Here is a 27,538-nt window from a genome sequence, read left to right on the forward strand (position 1 = left end):
TTCGCTTTAAATGGTTTTATTAAAAATGGTACCAATTGATGAGGGAAAAAGATACACACATACACATATATGCATGTGAAGAACAGAAAGTCAGATACTCTGTACAAGTTAAAAAATAACAGGTCCCCCTCTTTTTTCCCCTCCCCAGAGCAGAGTGCCCAAACCCCAGGCAACTACCTAGGGATGAATAAAATGCTACATCTCACTGGGTCTCCCCCTGACAGTCCCTGTGGATCCAGGGATGGGGTGGACCCCTAGGCAATGCTCCCAGGTTGGGGAAAGGCACTGTCATCTGCACACTGAAAGGGGTGCCAGCTGGGGCCCAACATATGCACAGCACCTTTGGAGGAGGCTGGCCCAGCTATGGGGAACTCGGCTTTCTCTGGGGTTCTCTCAAGGCTCAGTCCTCAGGGTAACCCCAGGGAGCTTTGAAGGTTGATGGGTTAACTCCTTCCTGCCAGGTATCTGGCCAGAATGGCCTGCCTCCAAGGGTCCTCATCTTTACATAGAGAGACCCTGCAGCTTTCTCCAGCCAGGGCTGGCTGCAGTAGCACTAATTTGCAGAAGCCCAGAAGAGCTGCAGTGACTGAGGACTTGTGCTACTCTGTATTCTCCCTTCCTCGCCTCCCCATCAAGCCCCCAGAAAAGCTCTCATTGGGGTAGTGTGTTCCTTGCTGGTCAGAACAGTGACAGTGGCTTCATTTTCTCGAAAGCTTTGGGCTGACAGGGTCCCTGGCTGGATCATCCTAAATGACCCCCTCCTTGTCATGCCCAGGCACCAGCTGAAATGCCCGAAGCAGCAAGACAGGTCAGCCCTCCAAATAACCTTGTCTCGTAGCTCTGGGCATCAACCCACTCCCCTGGGGCGGGGGCGAGGGATGTCACTGAGAAGTGATCTTTCTACCTCAGATGGAGCAAGAAAAGGCAACCAGGGGCAGCTCTGCAGCGGCCCAGTCTCTGAAGCAGGCAAGGCAGTCCAAGCTGAGTCCTGCAACCTCACCCAGGGACTTAGCGTCTGGCCTCCCCCATCTCCATCTGTGCGCAGCCTTCTAGAAACTCCTCCTGGGGGTTCTGAATTAGAGGGGCTGTTTGGACCCTGAATATTAGACTTCCCTTCCTCCAAGGCATTTCCACACTGAAGAGGTTTCCAGCCTCTCTCCCGCCCCGACCCTTAGCGCTCCACAAAAGTCCCACTTGCCTTCAGCCTTACAGGTCAGGACCCAGGTCGACTCTCCCTCCCTCTAAAACCTTATCCCCTCACTAGAGACAGTTAGGCTCTTGGGGTGGGGGATGGAGCCAGAGGGGCCCAGGCAAGGGGCATTCCTAAGGCTGGACTTGGGGAATATAAAGCCAATTCTCCAGGAGAGGAAAAGAGGCCAGTCTGGGTTACTAGGCCCATTAAGCCAGCCAGCCAGGAGGAACCTATATATATATTCCACCCCCCCTTCAGGGGCCTCCCTCATCTCACTAAGCCACATCCCCATTCTAGTTTGGGATTTTTGAGAGGCAGGGGAAATAAAAGGGGGTTTAAATTTTGCCCTGGCTGCCCTAGGATAGTGAGGGCATTCCTGGCATGCTTAGATGGAGACCACACAGTGAGACCAATGTCTGCCTGGCTTGATGTTCAGGTGGACTTGTCAAGCTCTGCTCAGTTCTCAGGACAGGCCACCAGGCATCCAGCCTGGGCATGGCCAGGTCTGAAGCTGATGGTCTGGCCTCAGCACCAAGGTCTGGACATTGTTTCTCTTAGCTCAGGTGGAAATCTGCCAAGAGGGGTTAAAAGCTGCAGGTGTAAATAATCGTGTGTGTGTGTGTGTGTGTGTGTGTGTGTGTGTGTGTGTACCACTCAAGCACACCAGCAGCCTGCCTGTCACAGCCTTGATCCAGGAGGGGGAAAATGTCCTATACACGTCACAAAACAGTATGGAGACATGCAGAGAAGGCTAGATTTCACAATGGCCAGCATGTCCCAGAGCCAGTCTTCTTATCCATTCCCTGGGCTCCTTATAAGCAGAAACCAATCTTCTTAGCAGACAAACCATGGTACACACCCTGAGAAAATGATCCTGGCCAAGAAGAGGTAATATCTCCAGATCATCTGAGCAGAACATAACAGAGGCTTATACACACAGTCATGAGGTCCCTCTCAGGACCACTGTGAGTGCATCCGGTACCTTTGTGCAAATTAGGAAAGGCACCCCTAACTCTGAGCAGATGCAGCCCCACATCAGAGCACACAGGTTAGAGAGCAGAGTATAGGCTGGATTTCAGCCTCTATCAGCTCCCTCTGCAGGTGCCCTTGCGCAGTGAACAACCCGCCCAACTGTACATCCAGAAGATCAGTTGTCCTTCAACAGTACTGAGTATCTCTTCTCTGCAGAACTAGAGGAGCTTGGGCTCGTTCAGATTTGAGAGTCTACTCTGGACTCCACCAGTATTCTTGAGTTGTCACGGGGTCTTCTATGCCCAGGGAAGTCATCCTTTCTTTGGGTCTTGCTTTAACTTTAGCACCAATGTTGTCTTCTCTTACATATGCAAAAATTATAATTTAATTTCTAGGTTAACAGATTCCCTGTGTCTGCTATCAGAGCTGCCAGACCAGCTGCTTTAAATTCCCTCCATTAGTGCCACAGCAGGGAAAGAAGGGAAGAAGTTCAGAGGCAGCTGTGATCCTGCTGAGTTCCAGAGCTTGCCCTCCTGGCTTGGCTGGAAGCTGAAGGAAGACAGGAAATGTGTACCCAGCTTTGACGGTTCCACACTCTGATCACTGTCTATGACTCTAAAAGTCACTTTTCACTGACAAAGCCACTTGTCCTGGCTTTTTCCTCTATCCCACTAGGTGTGAAAAAGGAATGGGGATGAGGGGGAGGAGGTATGTTGTTTCCAAGGAAACCAAGGGGTCTGGGGCCTCTGGAGCTGACTTTTATCTGTGGGATGGCTGCCACATTTCCCAGCCCCACTGAAAACCTGCCCCTTTTTGTGCCACAGTGCTGATATTTGATGAAATACAGTCCAGTTGGCAGGGTCTTTGGAAAACAGAGCTGACAAAGGCACAGGCCGCTGGGCACAGCAAGTTGACTGGTTGCTGGGCCCATCTGTGGCTGACACTCAGGCAGTAGAAGTAGCAGTGGTTCTGTGCCTCAGGACCAATCCTGGAGCCTCCAAGTGGGATCAAATCAGATCTGAGGTCAAAATGCTTAGTTCATTCTGTAGCACCTTCAAGGGGTCCTTGGAGAAGCTCAACCCTCCCTGAGTCTGATGGAGGTGACAAGTTCTGGGGCAATAATCCCTGAGTCCTCAGGGTGGACACTGGCTGGGCCCAATAAGAACCCAGATGTGGAGCCGGCTGGCTGGACTAGTGACACTGCCATCCATAGCTGGAAAGGCCCTGGCCAAGGCCCTGTTGGGTTAGAACAGTATGACCATGAGGAACAAGGCTCCCATGCATGATGGAAGGCTGATAGGTTGGTGGAACTGGAGGTCTAATCTAGCATCCTACTTCTTAACTGAGTTCCTGTAGAATAACTATAGTCCACTTCCTGGAGAATAGTCCACTAACTGGTCATCTCTGATAGCTCTGAGTGAAGAATCTACTTGTCAGAGCCCTTGGGAGTTCCCAGCATCACAGACACACGAGCCTCTCCATCAACAGTGTTTGACAAAGGTCCCCATTCAAGGTCAAGGCCCCGAATAGGGACAGAAGGTCCGGATGGGGTATGTCATATGTACACATAGAGGAAAAACTTAAAAATAACAAAAACAACTTCACAAGACACAGTGTCGGTCCTTCCCGACGTCCTTCTGCTCCAAACTGCATTCCTGGTGCCCCATGCGAAGCAGGCAGCCCAGCCTCACCTAGGACCTGCCCGGTCCCTGTTCTCATCTCCATTTAAGGCCAGGTTGTGCAGGAAGAGGAGAATCTGCCACCACACACGATTTCGGTTCTGTTGGTGCTGGAAGGGGAAAAAAAAAATCACCATAACTGCCAAACACCACCTAGACCATTTCCAATAAAAGTTCAGATCTCCATGCCTCAGGGCCACACTTTAATCCCAACAGTCCAGCAAACTGGAGGAAGTGGGGGGGGGGGAGGCAACAGACAGGGGATGAGGAGGAGATGGTTGGGTTCTCCAAAAACAATTACAGTTTTAACATTCAAAAGAAAAGTCTGGCTCTATGTGCACTGTGCACAAGAGGATTAGACTTTTTCCCCTGCTCGCAGGATTTTCCAGAGTTTAGCCAAGTGCTGCTTTTAATCAGATTGGCTCCTGAGCCCCCCAAACCTCAGCTGCATGAACAACAAACTTGCTTCAGAGAGAAAGAGAAGAAGTGCCCCCCCACCCCCTACTCTAAAGTAACACAGAGAACAAGGGGAGAAAGAAGGGGGGGAGCCTCCATCTGCAAGTGATTTGACACTGTGAAGGTCAAAGGGTTAATCTTCAATTTAAACCACACTGCTGAGGCAGCAAAAATCTGATTTCATCCAGTGCAAACACACACACACACACAGACACACACTTGTGTGTCCGCCCTCTCCCCCTTCCCAGCATCTCCAGCTCCGTGCTGCCCTTTTTATAGCTGCTCTTGACAGTAAGCCATAAATAATCCCTCTTGGAGCATTTTCCTACTGACTGGAGCCAATTAAACGTTAAGCAAGAACATACTTGAAAACAAAATAAAAACAAAGAATGCACACCACGCTCTGGAGGTTATCCCAGGTCCTACTGTCAGGCTGAGAAGTTGGGGGCAAAGTTCAAGGGTCAGTGGCTCACAGGTTTGTGGCTAGTGTCCTACCCATACAGGTACCACTTCCCAGGGGCCAGCAGAGGCCCAGAGGGGATGAGGGGGTTGCTGGAAGAGGCAGTCTTTGTTCTTTCCTTGTCTACCAGGGGAGGAGGACCGGGCTGGGGCCTCTCCACGGGGTTCTCAGTGGACAGGGGAATAAAAACCTAATATGCAGAAAGGGGCCAGCACAGGCTGGCCTTAGATTCCTTAGATGACCCAGTCTGCAAGCAAGTTTATGTGAAGAGTCCAGGGGAGCTGGAGCCCTCCCTTAGACAGTCTCTAGCCACATCTACCACTGGTCCCCACCAGACAATTTCTGGTCAGATGAGAAAAAGAAGAAGCCAATGTGATAACTGGAACGTTGAGCCCAGGTTTCCCAGACTCCCAGAGTTATATCCAGTCCCAGTCTCTCTGACCTTTCCCCAGGGAACCATGCAGAGGCTTCCCTTCTCCCTGCTTAGACTCAGATAAAAGTGGTGTCCACTGAGGCTGACCTCGGGGCTCTGACAACCCAGGTGAACAGAGAACACCTCACATCCATGGCTAGAACATTCCTCTTTCCCCTGCTGAAAAGACACTGGAAAACAACCCAGCAAGTGGAGGCACAGCGCCTGCTCTCAGGGGAAGGGAAGTGGGGTGTGCCACAGAGAGGCCTGGCAGGCGGCTGGGAGACTGATAGCTTCCTCGTGTTTTGTAAACAAAGATGAGTAAAAAGAGGAAACACACCCGGATTAACAAAATCTGGTTGGAGTAAAGCAGCGTGAAAATGGACTCAGCTGCAAACCTGGAACTCGGGCCTATAGCAGCTGGGCAGAGGACCCCCTTCTCCTGTATCCCCTCCCCAGCTGCTGCTCAGGACAGGTGCAAAGGTCATGTGGTGGAACAGAAGGAGAATCCAGGAAGACAGATCCCTGGAGAGGCCAGTCTGCTGGCATTCTTGCTCCTCAGGTGCCTGTTTGAAAAGGCTGAGTAGCAGTAACAACCATGACTGTAACTGTAACAGTGACATGGACTGTGTACCAGGCTTTGCGCTGAGTGCTCTACATCCCTGCTTCTCAAAGTGTGGTTCATGGTCGGCCACAGTGGTGCACGCCTGTAGTTCTAAGTGACTCAGGAGGCAGAGACAGAAGAATCCCAAAGTCAAGGCCAGCCTTAGCAATTCAGCAAGACTCTGTCTCCAAATAAAAAACAGAAAAGAGCTGGGGGTAGCTTGGTGATAGAGCACTCCAGACTCATTTCCCAGTACCAAAAAACAAAAAAACAAAAAACCCATGGTCCATGGTCCATGGGCCAGCAACCTTGGTAGTATCTGGGAGCTTACTAGAACAGGCCCGCTGGATCAGAATGTGCATTTTTTTTCCCCCTGTAGTGCTGGGGATTGAACCCAGGGCCTTGTATACATACAAGGAAAGCACTCTACCAACTGAGCTATATCCCCAACCCCAGAATGTGCATTTTAAACAAGATACCCACGCATTCTGAGGCATACTTTCGTATGAGAAACACTCCTCTGTACACATCTGGTCCTATAAAGACCTGATGAAACTGGTATATATTACCAACCATTACAGATGAGATAACCAGAGAGTTAGGTATCTTAAACACCCCATACCTACTAAATAACAGGGACAGGATTGAATCCAGATCATCCATCCCTAGAGCAATATCCCTACCTATTATCACTCTGCTCCAAGTGCCATCATCTATCTTACACCAAAGCAGATCTTCTATCCTTTCCTTCACTGGATCATCTCAAAACAGCTGAATAGCCAAGGGAAAGAGATTTGAGGTCTGGACAAATCCCATCTCTGTGTGCCTCAGTTTCTCCCATATTCCACTAATGGAGGCCACCTGCTACATAGATAACTTCCTGGGTCTTCATGTCTCTGGGGATGAGAAAGGCAACACCCTTACCCCCATCCTTTGAAGGAGTTTGGAGAACCAGAAGCAACTGTGGGCCAGTAAGTGCTATCAGACAGTAGGCTGAAGTTTGTGGGGACACTAGAAGATGCAGATGTAGGAGTTGGCCACGCAGGCCAGCCTTTGGGAAGAACTTGTTTCTATGCCTCCACCTGTGACAGTCCTCAGGCCAGGAATCAGAGGGCCTTGCTTTAAGCTGGTACCTCCCACTGACTATTTGTTAGAACTCACTTGATTCAAAAGGAAACTGCAGGTATCCTGTAAGATTCATGGTTTCCAAACTCACAAACCAGCTGAAGTACTATTATAGGCCCTACCCAGACCAACAGGGTCACTCTCCAGGAAAGGGGCCCAGTGATTTGTACATTGAACAAGCTCTCTGAGTGACATTTTAAAAATCAGAAGTAATGCCAGTTGTGGTGGCACACATCTGTAATACCAGGAACTGAGGATGCAGGAGGATCACAAGTTTGAGGCCAGCCTGGACAACTTAGCGAGATCTTCAGCAACTTAGCGAGACCCTGTTTCAAAATAAAAAACACAAAGGCCTGGGGATGTAGCTCTGTGGTAAAGCGACCCTGGGTTCAATCTCCAAGACCAAAAAAATTAAAAATTAAAAACAAAACAAAACAAAAAAAGAAGTAACATTCATTGCATATTTTATTCATAAAAGCAATATATGCTGATTGTAGAAAAATTTAAAAATATAGAAAATTGCAGAGGGGGAGTTAAAATTGCTTATAATCCTACAGCCTAGAAGAAAACACTTCAAAATGGAGCATCTTCTTCAGTCCCTTTTAAATCTTTCCAGCAAAGTAATGCCTTGCCCTAGTGACAAAGCTGGAGCTGAGTCTAGGTGGCTTTGCCAGCCAGGCCACAGTCAAGCCTTTGGAAACCACCAAGGTGCTTTCCAACACTAAGGAATTTATCATCATGATTACCTTCAGGATTATAATGCAGAGTGCCAATGAATGGATCCTGTTGGCTTAGTAGGTCCTGGGTGGGCCTGGAGACCCAATCACAGACCCAGGAGCCTCCCTGGGCACAAGCAGTGCTGTACATACCCCTCTTGGCCATCTCCTGCCACAGAGCAGCCCCCCCAAAGGAAACCAAGCTGCCTCACACCAAGAGAATCAAAGAATGCGCTGATGACAAAGAGCAACAATTAATAAAATATTTTCTAAAAGTTGAACAAAAGAACCTGATTAGAAAGAAAAGAAAAAGGACTTGAAGGGAGGGCAGAGAGAAAAACAGTAAGGAGGAAGGAAATCAGCCTTCACCTAACAGGATGAAGGATACAAAAATACCAAAACACCAGAGAGAATGAGTCCTTCCAGAGGAGGTCTTGGAGAAGAAGGGAGAAGGAAGGGGGAACCAGGAAAGAGTATGCCCAGCCTCTGACTTGGGTATGTGGCATGGTGCCCAGCACACAATCTGAGATCAATGAGGACAAACACCTGGAGTAAGGTCTGGATCTTTCACATCAGCATGAGTGCCCCTCACAGAAGGGGGTTCCCAGAATGCACAGTCAGGATGGCCCAGAGGCAGGAGGCTGGGGGTAGGGGACAGAAAGCTTCCTCTGAGTCCTCAAAACTCACACAGAGCCTAACACCAAGGCATAGAGGGAAAAAATAGAAAGAATATCCCTGGGAAGAGGCCAATCATGGGGGATAAAATAGTTGTCCTCAAGCCAGGTATGGCAGTACACACCTGCAATTCCAACTACCCTGGAGACTGAAGCAGTAGCATCGCAAGTTGGAGGTCAGACTGGGAAACTTAGGGAGACCCTTTCTCAAGATAAAAAGGGTTGAGGATGTGGCTTGACTAGCATGTGAGAGGTCTTGGGTTCCATCTCCAGTACCACTCACATACAAAATGTCTTTTCCTCAGCTAAGAGAGCCTAAGCAGGTACCAGGGACCCACAGGTCTTCTCTGGCTCAGCCTTGCTTTCCTGCTGTGGTCAGGGGATGTAGGCATCCATTGACAAGTGTTTAAATCCCTACTGTGTACAAAGCACTACAACCTAACACTCCATCTCTCACCCTATATAGTGGGTAACATGGAGGACACATTGTAGATACTCAACAGGCGCCTGCTGCACAGACTGCAGAAGAGTCAGCCCTGCAGGATAACGCACTTGTGTGAGGCCAGGAACAACTGATGTCTGGCCAGGTCAAAAGATGCATTTTATGTGATAGCCGTGGCCTCTCCCCTGGTAGAGGCCCACTAGTAAAAGGGTTTAGGGGGAAAAAAAAGAGTTGGCTGTGGTATCTGACAAGGTTGGATTACACAAATCAACCTCTGTTCATCCCACACGGTCTGCACATTTAGCACAAAGTGTGTTCCCGGCCCTCCCTGGATAAGAATCTTCTTTTGCCTCTCCCATTCAGATCCAATTCACACCCTCTGGGGGCTTCATGTGTCACCGGTGTTCCAGATGCTCCAGCAGAGCTAAGTCACCCAAAGAATCAGGAAAAAGCAGATCCAAACTGCACACCGTTTTAAAAGGACCTTACACACAAAATGCAAATTTACCAAACAGCAAATTATACCATTTTAGGACAAGAGTGCTTTCCTATCTTCTCATTTGATCCCCACAAGGATTTGGGACATAGGAAGGGCAGGCAGTATGGACCCCATATTACAGATGGATAAGAAAAGGCTCCAAAAGTCACCCCACATGGGTTAAGTAGGTTATTCAAACCCCTGGCTTCTGACTCCAAAACCATGCTCTTTTGCTAAAATACTCCACCTATTTATTCACATCATGAATACAGTATTTCCTTTTCAAAGAGAATCACTCCTGAATTGCTCCCCTGGTATGTTTAAAGACATCCTTTCCAGACCATTAACTATTTAGAAAGGATGCTGTAGACCAGAAAAAAATAAACCTCTCAGAGGCAGAGCTAGCTGAAGATCAAACAGAAATAAAGCAAGACTGGTGTAAAATCAGAACTTCAGACTGTGTTCTGAAACCACCCTCATTTTCTTCAAAATGCAGAACTGTACACACTCTACTTCACAAGGGGATCTGCACTCTATGAAGTCAAGTTTTCCTACCTCTTCCCTTTCCCTTGTCACACCCGAAATCCCTCCAGATCAAGGCTGAAGGAAAGAGCCTTGCAGCTGATAACAGGAACAGGATCAGGGCAACTCTGGGAAAATTCCACTTGGGAGAAGTTGGGAAGATGTTTTTGTTCAGTCTAGCAGGCTTTGATCAAACACCCAACTGAGCTAGAGCTATGAGGGATCCAGATGATTCAGATATAAACCTCATTCTCAATTATTTTACAATCAGATGGGGAAGAAAGCAAGAACACAGAACTAAGTATTATCTGAGGGAAGATGGCTTGGGGCAATAAATAAGAGCTCCATTGTATTTTTGCTTCCTGGCAGTGTTTGCTGAGAAGCAGGTATGGGGAGATGGGAATATCATGGTTGTAGAATCAATCAAGTCTGTATGGGTCCTGGCTCTGCCACTTACAGGGTAACTTAGGCATGCTACTTCACTTCTCTGAGTCTCAGTTTCCTATAAAACAGGAATAAGGAGATCTAGAAGTATAAGGTTGCTCTAGTGATTACGGAGAAAATGTTAAATTAAGCCCTGAGCAGAGTGCCTTTTCCTGGTGAGCACAAGGAAAACCTGGCATCCACTTTATCTTGCCAGGCACTTCCCTGGACACACTTTGCTCACAGGGCCAGCCTCAGGAGCACCACCCTGAACAGACTGATGAAATCCTGGGGAGATCCAGAACTTACCACTTGGAATGGCCACAGTAGCCGGAGGCAATTAGGCTCTGAATCCCAGGCTGCCACGCTGAGCCAGGACTTCTCACAACCAGGGGGAAACCTGTGGGCCCAGGGGGCCCTCTGCTCCAGACTGCCTCTGACCTAGACACCCAAGTAACTAGCAATGTGGCAAAATGGAAGAGGAATAAAACACTCCTTGCCAAGAGCTTCCTCAGCCCAGCCAGCAGTGCTAACAAGATGTTGAAGCCACCATCCCAATGTCAATCATTTCTCCAAGGAAGAAAGGGCAACCTGGGGGCTCTGCTCTCAGTTGGAGACAGTAGGGCTTTCTACAGCATTGCGGGAGGGGACTGGCGCCAGCTATTGGGAGATGAGGGAAGGGTGGGGGGCTGCACTGTGCTGCACCACTCCAGTCCCCAGACCCTTGCTGTACCTCCACAGCCTAGACATAGGAAATACTGAGACCCTTACCCAGTTTCCCCCAGAACTGCTTTGTATTTTGTTTCCCTCAGTCTCAGAGCAGCTCCATCAGAAGACTGGGCAACTTTAGGAGGAATAAGAGTTCAGGAGGAAAGTGTTTTGTGCCTTGGAACAGTGTTGTGTGCCCTGGTCAAAAAGGAGGGCAAACTGACTACCAAGTTGAGGCCTTGGCAGCTGGCTGTTCTCATCCCATCTGGGGTCAGTTCACTAGACAGGACAAGGCAAACTGGTGGGGATAAAGGTTGGAACCCTCCCCTCAGCACACACGCTGACTGTTCTTGTGCTGGTCATGGAACATGCCCTCTTGGCTGCCAGACTTGGATCAAAAGGCAAACCAGATACTCTTCTTTATCCTTCTTTGTGCCTCCCCCAATCCCCTCCTCCTATAACCCTCCCCCAGCAAAAAAAAAAAAAAAAAGAGCCAACCCCATCCCCACTGTCTGCCTTGGTGGGCAGAGAGGGATGAACTGTCCGGAACTACAAGGCCTTTCTCCTGGAAGGGAGAGCAGTCAGGTGCAGAGTGTGTGGGGAACTCAGCCTCTAGTCTGCCACGCTGATGACTCAGAAGCTAAATATAGCAAGTGATATAAACAGAGCCAGCCACAGAGCAAACAGGGCCCCCAAGCCCCGGCAGCAGCTCTCACGCACGCCTGCTCTCCATAACCCTGCCCCAGCCTCACTGTACCTCAGCACTGTCCAGGATAGACCTCCCACTCCTGAGACTGGTGTCCTACGGGCACTTCTTACTCTAGGGCAAATTTCTGGGGCTCCTGCCCAGGACTGTCCCATCTAGAGCCCCAGCAACCTCTTTAGCCATGGTCCTGACCTCCATAAAATCACTTACCAACATGGAGAACATCCAGTCAAGGGCGCCCTGAACAAAGAATGAAGGTTACTAGGCAGAGATGCGGCCAGTTAATGAACCATGCAAACACCAACTTGGGTAACAACATCCAAGACAGCTTCCAAGAACTATAAAGCCAGGTCCAAGTAAAACTCCCAGACTCATCTTTTAACATATTTCTAAGAGTTCAATTTGTCTATTCTTTAATAGTTTTTTGTTGTTGTTTCTTGAAGTGCTGGGGACTGAACCTAGGACCTTACACATGCTAGGCAGGTGCTTTACCAAATGAGCTATATCCTCAGCCCTAGTCATTTGCATTTCAGTTCCCAAAGACCTTTCACAGCAACTCTGCAAGGTAAACATTGGCACCAGAGGTTTGGAGGGGTTAAGTGATTTGCCTGTTAAGACAGAATGTTTAAGTGGCAAAGCTGGGATTTTAGCCCAGATCTAGCCCTGCCTACAAGTCCTGGATCCTTCCTATGATATCACAACTGAAGATGGTTTCAACTGAGTGGCTGAAAGTTTTCTTGGATTTCATTTTCCAAAAAATCTAATTACTATTTGGGGAATTTCCGAATCTAATTTTTCTGAATGGAGCCACTCCTGGTCCAAGTGAAAAAGTCATTTCCAGTCTGAAGAATTCCAATCCTCTTGTAGCTTTACTCACTCACTGACCTAACTCAGTTACTTTTTCAAGGATTCATGTCCTCTTAACATTGCCCAGAAATATCACCACAGATTTCAAGATGGGGTACTAGGACAGGAAACTTTCCCAAATGGAGGGAAATCAGTTCCTGTCTCTCTCTCTAGACCCATGCTGGAGATCACAGGATGAAGAATGAAAAGAAATTGAGGCTCAGACTTTCTAGGCAGGGAAGTCTGTTGAGCTCTTAGGAAAAGAATCTCTGCCTCCCTCTTCTATGCAAAAACTGGATGGACATGGGAACACTCAGATGCCACCTTCACAAAACCCAGGTGGAAGTTCCTCGCTGTCAGCAGAACTCTAGAAATCCCTATTGTAGCCTGTCAGCCCAAGAGGAACAAATTGAGGAACCTTCCCTCCTGATGCAGCTAAAGGAAGCAGGACATGTGGCAAAACTAGAAAATGTTGACCTCCACACATATTGTCTCTAACTCTCTCACTGCTTTGGAAACCCTAAGAGATTTTTGCCTCTAGATTCTTTTTGTAGGTCCAGAGGAGCTACCCTGAACCAATCACTTGGGTAACCAGTCTAGTCTTCCACTATGAACACTCCTCAGGAAACATACTTAGAAGTTGCAAGGCATGTATTAACTGACATCCAGGGGAATCTTGAACCTGTTTCATCTGAGATCATGTTGATACACTCCAATTTGCTATAATACCAACCTACTTCATCAACATGCTCTCTTCCTCTGTTCCTTATCTCCAAGGGAGGTTTCCCCTGGTGCAGACAAAAAAGAATAACTGGGATCTAATAACCAGAGACAAAATGGAGTTCACATTTCCTACAAGACTGATGTCCAATGGCCATTATCTGGTCCCATGACACTGTCCTAGATCTGGGGGGAAAGGAGGTGGTTGGGCTTCCTTAACCTCTTGCTGCCTGTTGGGTAACCCCTCTCAGGTCTCCAAATTCAGTCTATAACAATAGGGAATAACTCATTCTCAGAGGAGAAAGGGATAAGGCCAAGATTCATAACCAAGCAGCTTGGACACTGATTTCTCTGGATAGGGCAGGTGGAGGGGGCAGTGTTGAGGGAGGGTAGCTCTGCTCAGGGATCAGCTTGGCAGGTAGTGGGGGAAATGAACTGTGAACCGAAAAGAACTAAGGTGGGGAATGATCAGGATTATAGACAGAAGGAAACAAGCAATTCAAAGATATCTACTATGTGCCCCAAACTTTCATAGGTGTTTTCTCACTTAATCTTCAATAAAATTCTGTGATTTTAGCTCTAATTCACAAAAGAGGAAATTGGTTCAGCAAGGCCAGTGACTTCCCGAGGGCTAGTAGATGGCAGAGCTGTTATTTAAACCGGACCTTCTGACTTTGTACCTGAAGCCTAGAGAGTTAGTCTTCAACACTGGCTTCCCCGTGCCTCAGTGTCTCTGCCTGCAAAAATGAGGAAAGGAAGTAGGGAAAAAAGATAAAGGATCAAAATGTAAGAGTAATAACGATACTTTCTAGATATGAAATATCATACCATAGTTTACATAAGACTCAAGTTCAGAAAATGATTAACTTAAAAGGGCCCAGCTGCTAAAAGGTCCCAGAGTACTACTGCTCCACCTGCCTGTGGCTATCATCCTGGTCCTTAGTGGGAAGGAGAGGGTTAAAAGTAAGAGGACCTGGGAGAATTCTCCTAGGAGAAGACAAAAAGCCTATTTCTTTGTAATGGAAAATTTGGGGAAACCAGGTCTTTGGCCTAGAAATGCCTTACTGTCCAGCCTTGAGGCTCGGACTTTCTGGCCAAGGGAGCTCATAGATAGAAGTACAGAATATGAGGAACTTGAGAGCCAGTGTGAGGTGAGGTACAGGGCAGGGGAAACCCTCATGCAGTTCTTCACCCATTTTCCTTCTCAGCTGGGATGGTTCTGGCTGAGAGGACAGCACTCTCTCTGGAACTGACCTGCACCTTCAAAGAAGCAGCCCTGAACTGGGAGAAACAATGCCAGCAAAGAGCAGGGTCAGACCTCAGGATAACGGCCTTCTTTTCCTACACCAGGGTCCAGCTGGGTAAGAGAGACCTACCAACCTGCTCCTAAGGCTATCAGGGCTCACCAGTGTACTGTTGAAAGAGGTCAGATTACTGTGAATCACATGAGCTGCCTTCCAGATGTCCATGGCCACTGTATCCTCCTACCCACACTGGTACCAGGACCAGAAGCTATGAGATGGACTCAGCTTTGGGCTTGTACAACCAGAGTGGAGTGAATGGGCAGGAAAGAGGCCAAGAGAAGACTAAAAGCAAGAATCAGAGGGAGTCCACACATAGACTGAAGGGGAAATTCTAAGCCAAGTTTCCACAAAACAATCAAAGGAGGGAATAGGGACTGGAACTAGGGCCAGAGGAGGTAGCCAGGCTGCCTTATAATCTAAGCACAGGGCTGCCTTTGCTTCCTGATCACTAAGGGCTGAGATAACCTACCAAGACCAGATCTAGCCCCAAATTTCCCTCAGAACTCCTTGGCACACCTATAATCCCAGCTACTCAGGAGGCAGAAGCTGGAGGATCACACGTTCAAGGCCAGCCTAAGCAACTTAGGAAGACCCTATCTCAGAACAAAAAAAAATTTAAGGGGATAGAAGCTGGGCATGTTGGTGAACACCTATAAATACTAGCTATTCTGGAGGCTGAGGCTGATCTTCCAAGTTTGAGGTCATCCTGGGCAACTTGACAAGACCCTGCCTCAAAATATAAAATAAAAAGGCCTGGGGAGGTGCTGGGGTTGTAGCTCAGTGGTGGAGCGGTTGCCTTGCATGCGCAGGGCCCTGGGTTTGATCCTCAGCACCACATAAAAATAAATAAAAATAAATATATATTTTTTAAAGCCTGGGGATATAGCTCAGTGGTAGAGTATGCCTGGGTTCAATCCCCAGTACCCCCGTATGGCCCCCGCCAAAAATGTGTGTATTGGATCCTTGGATAGAGTGCTTGCTTAGCATGATGAGGCCCTGAGTTCAAACCCCAGTACCACAAGAACAAAACAAAACAAAACATCACTCCTTGGCAGAGGGTAAAACTATATCTAACCCTCAATAACTTGTTCTCAGGAAACCCAAGTCAATTCCTTTTCCCCCTTGGGCTGCTAACGATTTGGTCCTTACTACTACCAATAATTCTTCTGGTCACCTGAGGTTACCCATCTAATCTCAGGGTCTGTCCAATCATGGTAGCTATTTATTTCCTTGATCCAGACAGACACATGGCCACAGGCATACAGACACACACACACACACACACACACACACACAGCCTGCTGGGACAGGACACAGCCCCAGAGATAGGAAATGTATTCATTTACAGGTGGTGTGGCTTTGCTTCAGCAGTGGCTGTACCAACACGGATCCAGTCTCGGGCTCCTCTCTCTGCCTTGGCAACCTCTCAAAAAGCCAGCCTGGAGAGGAAGGGTTAAGTGCCTGGGGACCCAGTGCAGACAGCGGCTGTTGAGCAGGGCAGCCTCCAGTCCATGGCACGGAGGGCTCTTCCAGCACGAGCCTGCCAGCCGCCACCTTTGTTGATGGACTCTGCCACATGCTCGGCTGACACGCGATGCTCCGCCCTGGCGGGGCTGGTGCCAGGCTGCCGGCCAAGCACCAGGCAAAGCGCCCGGCCGGCGGCCAGTCTGGGGAGACTCTCCGAGGTACACTCTCCAGAGTCCCAGGCCCGGGTTCCCAGACACAGACAGTGAGGAGTGGCTCCCCAGCTGGAAAGTGTCAGGTTTCAACCGGTTCCACTGCTTTCCCCCACTCAGGCCCCAGCCCCTGGCCGGATTACCCCGTTTCCCTCTGTACCTCAGCCAGGCGCACACACAGCCCGCCCCCCCAACTGCCCAGTTTCACTGCAGCACCCTGAAAATCTTTCCCTCAGGTCTATAAGAGACAAGCCCCCAACCCTCTCTGGAGAAGAGATAGTCTATCAAGTCACAGTGCAGAAAGCCATCTCATTGGCACAGATAGATCACAGCATCTCTCTGCTCTTCTAGAGCATGCAAGAGCTGAGAGTACGCAGATAAACCAAATTAGGGCTCAGAGATGAGGGCAAGAGTGTTCATCCAGTCAGGCTCACCCAGTTCAAAGGAATGACAATGGCTAAGGCCAAAACTCTGGAACATATCCTCCAGGCCTGGCAAAGACCAAGTTCCTGACAAGAGAACAGAGGCAGGCACTGGCCCCCAGCCCCAGTAGACTCACACCCCCTCCCCATCCCCCATGCCTACTTGCTGCATATGAAGCCGGTGGAACTGGTCTGCAATGCACTGAAGTTTTCGGGCGATCTGTACCTCTGCTCGATGTTGCCACTGACCTTCAGGGGGCTGCTCTCCAAGGGGCAAGCCTGCAGGGAAACTAGCAGGGAGAGGAAGCCGGTAGCCAGCATTGCCTGCAAAGAGAGAGGACCCACATCTCAGCATTCTCCAGTACTATCACATCCTCCCCAGGCCTGCCCTTTCTGGCTGAGACTTAGGCTGAGGGTAAACCCTAAGATGAGAATAGAGAAGAACTGCCTGCCTTTATCAGGGAACTCTGCCAAGCTTGGACAGCCTGCCTTGCCTGCTGCCCAAGCACAGAAAAGTGACGCAGAGGCTAGGGGTATAGTTCAGTGGTCCTTAGCTCATGGGAGGCCCTGGTTCAATCCACTGCATGCACACACACACAATATGCTGATGCCAGGAGAAGGAAAACGAACGGTCCCAATCTTCTCTTTAGTTCTCCACTTCCTGTAAATGCCATGACATAGGGCAGGGTGGTAATGTGTGTGAATGAACATGCCAACCTTCTGTCCTTATTTATCAAGCTGCATTTGACCACAATTCATTAGTCATAGTAGCAGGATGAAGCTCTTCTCTGGAAAAGCACTGGCAGCAGCTCTTCAGAGCTCCTGGGCTGAACAAACCAAGATATACAGAGAAGCAAAAAAACAAAAAGTATTTTGCTTTTTTTCTTGATTTTTTTACCGTAGTGGAAGAAAGCTCAGCTCAATACCTATAGCAGTGGGTGGTGATACAAAAGTGAGTCAGAGAAAACTCCTGAGGCCCTCAGAAGAGCCAAGTTCCTCTCTAGAAACAGCCTCAGGAGAGCCCTCTAGGCCAGAGCATGACACTCACCAAGTGCTGGCACTACAGCCTCCACTAGGGGCGCCAGCCCAACTGCCTTCTCCCCGCTCTCCCTCTTCCCCAGCCACTGGCCTGATCCAACTTCTCAGGCTCCCTCCAGAACCGCTTTGCCAGAAGTGCCCTAACAGACAGTTCCCTCTGGGAATAACTGCATAGCCTCCTTAATCTGCTTGGGCAGACACAGCAGGATGGCCTCTGAACCTTTACCCTCCCTCCACAAACCAGTGTACTAAAAGAAGAAAAAAGACTGAATAGTAACCCTGCCCTTTTGCCAGAGAAGGGCATAGTCCTCATAAAACAAACCATTTAGGCCCACAAATGAGGGGTCTTGTCTGATTTAGCCTTGGAAACAGCCCCTCTGCTGGCACTGAGCCCAGGCACGCCCAACCTCTTTCTCCAGTTCCTCTCCCAAGCACAGAAAGTCCCAAGTGACAACTGGAGGCCACCTTCTGCCTTCAAGAACCTTCCCTACCACAACTGGCTGGGTTTTTTTCTTGAGTGTCAACAGCAAGTCACAGATCCCTCAAGGGCAGCATTAGCTACTTTATGGAAGGTGAATCACTGTCAGCATTTAAAAGGCTGTCACTCAAGTGTATAAAATATAAAAGGAGAAAGCACAAAAGAGCCAAAAGAAGGACAAAGCAATTTGCCTTATTGGGGAGCATGAACACAGGTAAGAAGCAATAACAAGCAGCAAGACAGAAGGTTGAAAGTCGAGGAATCAACAACCTCCACTCATCAGTTTGGGGAAGGAAATAGCAGAGGCCATGTTTGGGAAGGGAAAGTCCCCTCTTTTCCCCCAATATCTATGGGAGGAGCCCTGAGGCTAAGAGCACTTACCATAAAAGAGTCGCTGGGGTTCTTCAGTCACTCCACAAGGCAGCATGACACCCTGGCTTGGGGAGGCTGGGCTGAGGGTCTGAGTGGCCTTGTCTTCCTGGCTGGTAGGTCGAAGCCCAGGACCACAGCAGTGGGTGAGAGGGAAGAGCTGAAGCCTGCTGAGGGGGCAGTCCAGCTGGCTCTGGGCAAACAAGTCAGCAGAGAGCAAGCTCCCAGGCTGGGTCCCTGGCTCCCCATCCTCTGGCTGGAACACATCATCTTCCAGCTCCTCCACACACTGAGGCGGCTCCATCTCCTCTGTCAGGGAGCAAGGTTCATGTAAGATGCTGTCCCATCCAGTCCACACCTAGAAGGGCTTCCTCCCCCTTCTTCTTTTCCTGCTTCCCCTTCTCATTTGGGGGAGTTGGGCCAGATATTGATGACATATACCACTGGTAATAAAGCATTGCCAAGAGTGACATCCACTCCCTTCATGTAGACTGCCTCAATGTTAGGGACCACCAGAACCATTCCCCCAATCTCTTCTGACCTAGGCTGGTCACAAAGTTTGACTCTGAGGGTTTAAGCAATAGCAGAGGTAGGATCAGGTACTGGCAGCATGCAGAATGCCTGGGAAAACATACATAACACTAGTTTCCATAAGTGACTATGGGAGCATAGAAGGGGCCATGACTCACCATACAAATAGTGCTCACAACTCACACACACACAACAACTACGCTAAAGAGTAACCTCCAAGATCTCATCTTAGTCTGAGTTCAGCTCCAGGCTCAGCAGCAAAAACAAAAGCCAGCAATCCTGAGACAGGTTCCCTCCAAACCTGCTAAGTCCCGCCCAACTGCCCATCCACACAAGTCTCCACCCCCTGCTTGCACAACACAACAAACAGGCTCTGCTGTGTGGTGAGAGTGTGTCCTGGGAGAGGGGATAAAGACCCAAGTTAGTCACTGCAGCTGCCCTCTCAGCTTTCCTGGAACAGAGAAGAGGCATTTGCCCACCTTAGGCTGGCCTCTAGGTTGGGTCCAGCCTCTGGCAAATTGTTCAGCCTCCCCCAGCTTAGTCTACTCACTAGTCTCTGCAACTTCAAATCCTCAGGAACAGCCTCCCATTCCTGCCTGTGCTGAACCTGAGATTGATGCAACGTGTCTCATAGAAGGAAGTGAAATTTGGCCCTCACTCTGTGACCTCACTCACTGCCTATACTATTTGGGTTGTTGATGTGAGTTTCTTGGTGATAAAGAAGTTCCTCTTGCTCCACCTGATGGCTCATGGAAGTCTGCCACCGAGCAGCTTGAGCTTCTGACCTAGCCCTCTACACACACACATACACACACACACACACACACACACACACACGCTCGTGCCAGCGCCTAGGGGCCCTGGGGCAGTCAGCAGCAACCACCTGAAGGGTTGGTTAAGAGGTGGTGAGATGAAGTTTGTCCTTGTCCTTGTCTGTCACTATTAGAGTTCTGCCCCCTATCCCAGTGTCTTGCCTTTGAAGAACAAGCTTATGAGTTGGTGAAGGAATCTCAGTAGAATTCAGAAATCCTGCCTTTCCCAAGCTCAATCTCTTTAAGGTGCTTGCTCCAAACCTCCCTTTACCTCATCTAGTCCCTGAGCTACCTATGGTCCTGTCTCTGCCCTCTTCCTTAGAGATTGAGGAATGACTGCTAGAATGACAAAGCTGGTATCTTTGGACATGATTTCTCAAGGTCGGGGGTGGTGGGTGGAGGGGGTTCAGATTATCAGCAACAGGAAATAAAGTTCCCTGATGAAAGGACCTAGTGCTGTCACCTGGAAGGGGCTCCCCTCCTGCCCTCCAACTCCTCTCTGCAGGCTGGCAATCCCAACTTAAGAAGAGACCCTCCAGCGCCAATCACAAGCAGGAGTCATTGTCTTGGTGTTTCCTTTGAAGCCTATCACCTCCCCTCCCCCTTTCAGCAAAGCCCCAAAGTTCAACTCTTGCCTAGACTGGACAGTGGGGGAGGTGCAGCCAGAGGGTGTGGCTCCGCAAGCCCCCAGGGACCCCTCCCACTCTCCCCAAGAACTGCAGGTGGCTTTCCAGTCCGTGGGAGTCTCCAAAGGGGTGCTGGGCAAGGTCAAGTGTAAACTGGGAAAGAGTAAAGAGACCCTCTCGTACCTCTTTCCTGAGCTTAAGTAGTGATGTCCAGATGTAGGACGAGGGCACTTCCTCAGAATACTGCTAGGGACTCTTTTATTCCTAGCAAAGAGAACTAAACCCCGTTGAAGCCATCCCAGCGCCTAAGGGCTCCAACAGGGATGCTGAACTTAGACTCCTCCTCTTCGTAGGAGAAGGCAGTAGCCAGACACGCCAAGCCTCAACAGCAGATAAAACCGCAGAACGAACGAATACACACACACACACACACACACACACACACACACACACACCTGGGTGACTCCAGGAGAGAGTCTCGGCCTCCGAGTCGTGATGCCAGGGCTCTGCGCCAGGGTCCAGCGTGATGAGCACTTGGGGGCTTGGCGCCCAGACTCGATTGGGAAGGAGGGGGAAAGCCCAGCTGTTAAGGAGAGGAGCCTTCAGACTCCGCAGGGAGGTAGGACACCCCATAACTCCCTAACTACCCGAAGTCAGACCCAGAGGCTGGTCGTTCTTAGGTGCCAAGGTGTGCTTAGCAGTGCACCCAAGGATCCCCTGCTCACCTGCATCCAACTCCTTAGAGTTCCAAATGCTACCCCAAAGTTTCCACTTGGAGCAATGCGCCCAGGTGTGGGTTCTGCATCTCATTCCCGCACCCTAGCGCCCCAGTTCCTCATGGTCACCCCAGCTGCCCAGAGCCCAGACCTTCCCGGGCCCCCACGAGCAGCGAGACTCCGCTCCCACTTCCCCGAAGAGGTGCGATCCAACTCCGCCCAGCCCCCGGCCGCCCGGTCGCTCACCGGGCTCTGGCGGGAGGCGGGAGGCGGGAGCCGCTGGCAGGGCCGGCGGCGGCTGCGGGCTCTGGCGGGCGCCGGAGGAGGCCACTGCGCACCGCGCGGTATTGTTTCCAAAATACGCCCGCTCGGGGCATCCCGCAAACAGCTGATGAGGCCCCGCCTCCCAGCGCGTCACGCCGAACACTGACCAATGGCGAGTGGAGCCCCAAGTCCCGGGCTGGGCGGCAGCCAGGGACAGCCACAAATGTAGAAGCTTCCCTTGGAAACATTGTAAGGGGCCGAACAAATTTCTGACCGCCGCCAGAAGCGCAGTTGAAATATCGTCGCCCTTGTGGATTCCGTTCCTAACGCAAGCTTGAGAAGCATTAGAGAGTCCCTGAATTCTCTTAGGTGGGGTGAGGGGGCGCCAAAGTGACTTTTGTCTTCTCTACGCGGATGGGCACCTCTAGAAAGGGAATTGAGGCAGCGGAAGCTTTGAGACACGACCGGCAGTGTCCCGTGGGTACAAGTTGCGGGTCTTGGTGGATCCCGAGCAACTGGAAAAGAGTCCTCCCGCCTGCCAGGCGGGTCAGAAGAAAACTACAACCCCAAAGCCTGAGAACACGTGTATCTGGCGTTGTTATTGAATGACATTCGAATCAAACTCAGGCCCCTATGTCCTCTTTTTTACTGGGTGAGAACACTGGCAAAATAAGTATCTGGCAGAGCATAAGAGAGGCTGGGGCTCCTTGGGCTGTTGACACACAACTCTCTTTATGGCTGCATGTAAAGACAGTGCTGGTGTTGCCAGGAGCGCAAAAACGTCCCGTCTATAGATCGTCCACTATCTGCAGGGGAGTCTAAGGACTACTGAATATTTATTGAGCACCAACTCTATGCCAGGTACTGAACTGCCTGCCTGCCTTCAGGAAATTTACAGTCCACCTGGAAATAATGGGTTGTAGCATGAGTTGTGCTCATTCCAGGACAATGACTGCTGAGGGATGCAGAAAAGTTCAGGGTGCAAAGACTGGGGACAGCTTCAGGGCTTTTGAGTTGGGCCTTGAAGAATGGGGAAATTTTTCGATAGGGAAAACAAGATCAAACAGCCCAGCCTGGTGCAGTGGTGCACACACCTGTCATTCCAACTAAGTGGGGAGGCTGAGGCAGGAGGATCCCAAGTTTCAGGCCAGCATGGGCAACTTAGGGAGACCTGTCTCAAAATAAAAGGGCTTGGGGTGTGGGTGTAGCTCAGTTGTATAATGCTTGTGTAACCTGTGCAAGGCCTGGGTTCAATCCCCAGTAACAAAAAAGCAAAACAAAACAAAACCAGGCAGAATAAAGTCCTGAACAGGAGATCCTGTCCAGAAAGCAGAAGCAGGTTAGATAAATGGATCATCAGGTGCACAGAGATTTAGGAAGAACGGGCATGGGTAGGTAGGTTCAAGTTAGATTACAGAGGTGTCCCTGGAATACCAAGCTGAGGAATCTGTCTTTTATAATGGAGAGAGAGATCAGATTTTATAGAAGATGAGTGATTTGACCAAACCAGAATTTCAGGCAAGATAAACAAAGGGCAGAAATCAGTGAGGTGAAACTAGTTGTAGTGGTGCATGCCATCAGCTCTTCAGGAAGACTGAGACAGGAGGATTGCAAGTTCAAGCCCAGCCTGGGCAAATAAGTGAAACCCTGCCTCAAAATAAACATAAAAGGTCTGGGGGTATAGCTAAGTAGGGTGCTTGCCTAGCATATGTGAGGTCCTGGGTTCAATACCTGGCTCCTCAAGAAAAAAAAAATCAGTAAGGAGAATCAATCCCTGCAAAGCCTAGATGAGCCATGATAAGGACCTGACCCACTGGGGCAATGGAGTTGTGAAGTGATCTGATCACCAAGCTGCTCTCTCTGGGTTATAAACTTGGACAGATTCAAGTTAGGTCAAGCCAGGACCATCAGCTCGTTGGCACTTGAGGTCTCCTTGTATAGTTTTCCCATCCATTCTTTCCCTAGCTCCTTCAGAATATACCTGATAAAGAATGAAGCAGGAATACTAAGAGCTGTGGTTGCTGGAGTAGGAAAATAATGTCCTCAAAGGACAGAGAACAGAGAAAAGGAAAAGGGGGGATAGTCAAGTTTGGCCAGCAGCCCAGTCCACCCAGGAGTTGATAGATGTCCAGCAAGAGGTGTTAGAGCCAAAAGGAGGTACATTATTTTACTAGGAATCTTGGCTAAGAGGGACTATCAGAGCTGGTCGGGGTGACCTTGCACTCATGCCACATATGGGGAGATGAGAAGGCCAAATCCAGCTGCTGGGAAGGGCACTGGGAGCCTACCACTATTTCCCACATACAGATCTCCTTCCCTTCCTTCCCTCCATCCTTCTCACTGGCCTGGAACTGTGCCTCAGGCTGGCCAGTGGTGCCCATGAGCATCATTGGGGTCAAAGTGGAACCAAAAGTGGCTTCAAATCTGCCCTCTGAGTGGGACCTGAGGGGTAGGGCTCATGTTAGCTTTCCTGATTCACCTGATGTTAAAGTCCTCTGTTTCATCACAGCCCTGTATGCTAGAACTGAGTCACAAGAAAAGGAAGCTGGGAGAGCATGGTTTTTAACTAGGATCCACAAACTTACTAGGCTCAACAGAGTTCTAAAATTCAGGGTCTCTGAACCCCTAAAAATGGCTAAAATGTGTTTGTGGGTACACACAAATATTATAATTTACAACAATTTCCCTGAGCCCTCATAAAAGTTTAAAAATCAGCTGGTCTTGGTGGCACAGGCCTATAATACCAGCCAGTTGGGAGGCTGAGACAGGAGGATAGCAAGTTCCAGGCCAGCCTGAGCAATTTAGTAAGATCCTGTGTCAATAAAATAATTTTTTAAAGGACTGGGAGTGTAGCTCAGTGGTAGAGCATTTATTTGCCTGCCACACTTAAGGCCCTAGAAACACACATATGCATACAAAGTTAAAAATCACCATTTTAGTGGACGGGGGCCTGGGAAGCAGGAAGAGGTCATCTTAGTGGGCCTGGGAATTGTGGGAGATAGGGGGAGGGTCACACTGGCTAGGATCTTGCTTTTAAGACCTCTCTCCCATGCCTTCCCAGCCTGCTCCCTCGGGCTGGTTCTGAAGGACACCTGTAGCTTGGCCTCCTGTGCTCTCTGCCTCTGAGGTCAAGCAGCAGGAGGCCCAGGCTTCTGAGCTGGAGGGACCAGAGAAGGGCTGTCAGAAAAGGGATAAAGGGGTCAGGGAGGTCAGGAGCCTCACCCCCACCTCTCATCAGTGTCAAAACAGACTCCTCCCCTTCCATGCCTTTTCTGTCCTTCCAACACAGGGACTCATCAGTGTCAAAATCTGCTGACTAGATTGCTGAGCTCTAAGCCCTCTGACTAACAGCAGCACCCTGCAAATAGATGAACCCCAGCTTTTGAACAGGCTAGGAGCAAATGCACATTATAGCCACAAAAACCTACATTTTGGAGAATTTCCCCTTTCTCTTGTCACTTCTTGCTTTAATATGCTTTCTCTCTTGACCAATGCCGGCTCTACAAGAAAGGCCCCCAGAGGAAGGCAGAGTTGCTCTAAAAAGCATCAGCACAGAAACTTAGAGGTTGGTGGATCTTCCTAACAATCTGAGAGGGGTGTAAAGAGTTAAGGGAAGCCTGCTCCTAACCAAAGAGAAAAGCCAGCTCCCTGTAGAAAACAGTCAGGAGCCTTCTCCATTGTTTCACCTGGCTATAGGATTTCTCTCAGAGACAAGGAATAGGCTCTGAAACTCCAGTAACTGGATCACTAGGAAGAGTGGTTTTTAAAAAACCCAGCTGACAGCTGAATAATACGAATTACCAGGCAGGATGCCCTGGGGTTACTGAGGTTTGTAACTCAATCCCCAGGGAGGGGGTGGATTGGAAACTGATTTATGGGTAAGGTGGGGGTCTTGGGGAGCCCATGATGCTTGACCCTCTTACCTCTTAACTCCCTCTAGGAAGGATCATGTATGTAAGAAAGACTGGGAACTTGGAAGGTATGGCGTCCTTCCCTCACCAGACTTGCCCTAAACAGGGAATTTATCTCTGTATCATTCCATCTGTCTGCAAAAGATAGTTCCTCTTTTCTGAATTGCACAGTGTGTATGAGAGGGAGTGAGACAGAGAGCTGTACATACAGACACAAAGTATAAACTAGAACAGAAAACAGACTGGCTTCTACTAACTGGGCAAGTGGGGAGACCTGATCTTCCAGTTAATAAGGTCACTATGTGCCAATCACCAATTCAGTGGGATTCAAATAGGAAAAAAAAACAGGTACTAAGCAGAACAACTGGGATCCAGAAACTAAGGACTAAGGCTGCCAGGCTAGAGCCCAGGACAATCTAAAAGACAAGTGTGAAGTTCAAGATTCTTTGGATTATGACATTCAGCATATATTCAGTTTGTTTTGGGGACCACTCAGTAAATATTTGCTGAGTGAGTGAACATTTTCACATTTAAAAAGTACAATTAGGGGCTGGGGCTGTAGCTCAATGGTTATGAGGCACTGGGTTCAATCTTCAGCACTACAAAAAAATAAAGATATTGTGTCCAACTACAACTAAAAAAGTAAAAAAATAAAAATAAAAAGTACAATTAGCTCTGTGTTACAAAGTGGGAAGAAAACTACAGTGGGGAATTTCCAGTAAGTGCCCTATCTCTATCTTGTTCTTGCCCCTCAAGATGCCTGGACTACCTTAGTTTCTTGTCACCAGTAGAGAGAATCCTCCTAAGAGGTAAGAGTGATGCCACTTACTCCTGGTACCCTCAGACCACTCCTTCTGTGTTGCCACATGATGACACTCATTAAATCTGTGAAAATAAATTTACAGAAAAACTCAAAACTCCAAACCAGCTGTCTGAGCAGTATCCTTGGCTCCACTCCCACATATGCCAAGCCCATGAAAAAGAAGTTGGCTTCATCTTACCAAGGGATCGAAAAATCCAATCAAAGTTAACTTCCTTTCACTCCATTACCGCCAAGATGGCAGCTTCTTTCCGGGACAAAGATACAAAAGTAGTATGAAATCTCAGAAATTTCCAGCTGAGGTCAGAGAATAATCAATTGTTATCAAGAAAACCTGCTACCCAGAAGAGCTGGAGACCGGTCCCTTCCAGGCTTAGAGTCTTCCAGGTGTTGAACCTGGAGCTCAAAAGACCCTGGGCTGAGAAGATCAATTAGATCAGCATGCTTCCCAGCCAACCCCTTTCCCCCACTGTTCTAGACTTGGGAGAGAGTCTTTCTCTGATAATGAGGGAGGGGCTCAATCACCCAGCCATGCAAGTCCATGAAACATATACTGTGTTAGTCTCCATGCCAAGACTGGAGGTGTAGATACAACACCTAGGGAGACCTTTGAGCATGTCAGCACCCTTCTTCCCAAACATGAATTTTTCACATGAATACTACAAGCTCAAAAAGACATTGGGGTCAGAAACAGGGTATGGCAGATAGAGTTGGACCTGGACAAGCAAAGGAAAAGCAACCTTCCCAGGAAAGGTTGGTCTTGCCAGCCTTCTCCCAGATGGTCTCCTTCCAGATGGTCTTGCCTTTTCTTATACCAAGGGATCTGGAAATATCTGATGCTCCACTTCTTCCCTGCTCTCAAAGCCCACCTATCATCAGAGTAGACAGAGATCCAGACTGCGTGTCAGGAGATCTGGGTTCAGCTCCCAGCTCTGTCACCAACACTCACTTACTCATGCTTATGTTGTTACTCCTGTGGACTCAGAGATGGCAGAACTTGGATGAATGGTGTGGCTCAGCAGGTTAGGATTGGAGACTGACACGAGCCTCTTATCCCAATCCTGCCCAGGTCCTGCCCAGGTTCCAATTTCCATCTGTTGAACACCTACTAAGCACCAGACACAGTATTATAAAAGGTGTTTCAATCCATCTTTGGAATCCAACCTAAGATGGAGTTATCCCCATCAGAAGCACTTTACATTTAAGGAAAACTAAGTTCACTTCTCCAAGGACAGGAAAGCCTAACAACTTGAAGATGAAAGCTGGTGCTAGCATCCCCAGTATCTACTGCCTTACAGCCACACCCAGTTCCTCCCCCCAGACCTGGTTCTCTCCCTTTCCCCCATCCGTAACCCACCGTCTTCACTGCCCCCAGAACAGGAAGGTCAAACCTGAGGCAGCCCAGCTGAGGTAAATTCCAGCCTCTCAGTCGCAAA

At 49.1% G+C, this 27,538-nt stretch overlaps 1 protein-coding gene across 4 annotated transcripts; it reads right to left on the reverse strand.

The window, feature by feature from the left end:
• Positions 1-27,538, reverse strand: Bmf (Bcl2 modifying factor). Of its 4 annotated transcripts, none has more exons than XM_027925894.2 (5): positions 27,494-27,538; positions 20,847-20,974; positions 18,435-18,731; positions 16,701-16,861; positions 1-3,953 (listed from the first exon to the last, which is right to left on the reverse strand). In XM_027925894.2, exons 3-5 carry the CDS (start codon positions 18,724-18,726, stop codon positions 3,852-3,854), a joined length of 555 nt encoding a protein of 184 aa, XP_027781695.1. In that variant the 5' UTR covers positions 18,727-18,731; positions 20,847-20,974; positions 27,494-27,538; the 3' UTR covers positions 1-3,851. The 4 variants fall into 4 exon arrangements, with proteins under 4 accessions (XP_027781695.1, XP_027781694.2, XP_027781696.1 ...); XM_027925893.2 differs by lacking the exon at positions 27,494-27,538 and adding an exon at positions 21,354-21,484; XM_027925895.2 differs by lacking the exons at positions 20,847-20,974; positions 27,494-27,538 and adding an exon at positions 21,354-21,419.

The sequence above is a fragment of the Marmota flaviventris genome, chromosome 2 (genome assembly GCF_047511675.1).
Source record: "Marmota flaviventris isolate mMarFla1 chromosome 2, mMarFla1.hap1, whole genome shotgun sequence".
Taxonomy (NCBI): domain Eukaryota; kingdom Metazoa; phylum Chordata; class Mammalia; order Rodentia; family Sciuridae; genus Marmota; species Marmota flaviventris.

What these genes read in the sequence shown, in the direction of transcription:
- Bmf (XM_027925893.2), bottom strand. Translation starts at nt 21,484, where the DNA reads ATGCCCCGAGCGGGCGTATTTTGGAAACAATACCGCGCGGTGCGCAGT. An exon ending in TCTCTCCTGGAGTCACCCAG is followed by an intron (nt 18,732 to 20,846) that starts GTGTGTGTGTGT and finishes GCTCCCTGACAG; the next exon opens with AGGAGATGGAGCCGCCTCAG. An exon ending in ACCCCAGCGACTCTTTTATG is followed by an intron (nt 16,862 to 18,434) that starts GTAAGTGCTCTT and finishes CTCTCTTTGCAG; the next exon opens with GCAATGCTGGCTACCGGCTT.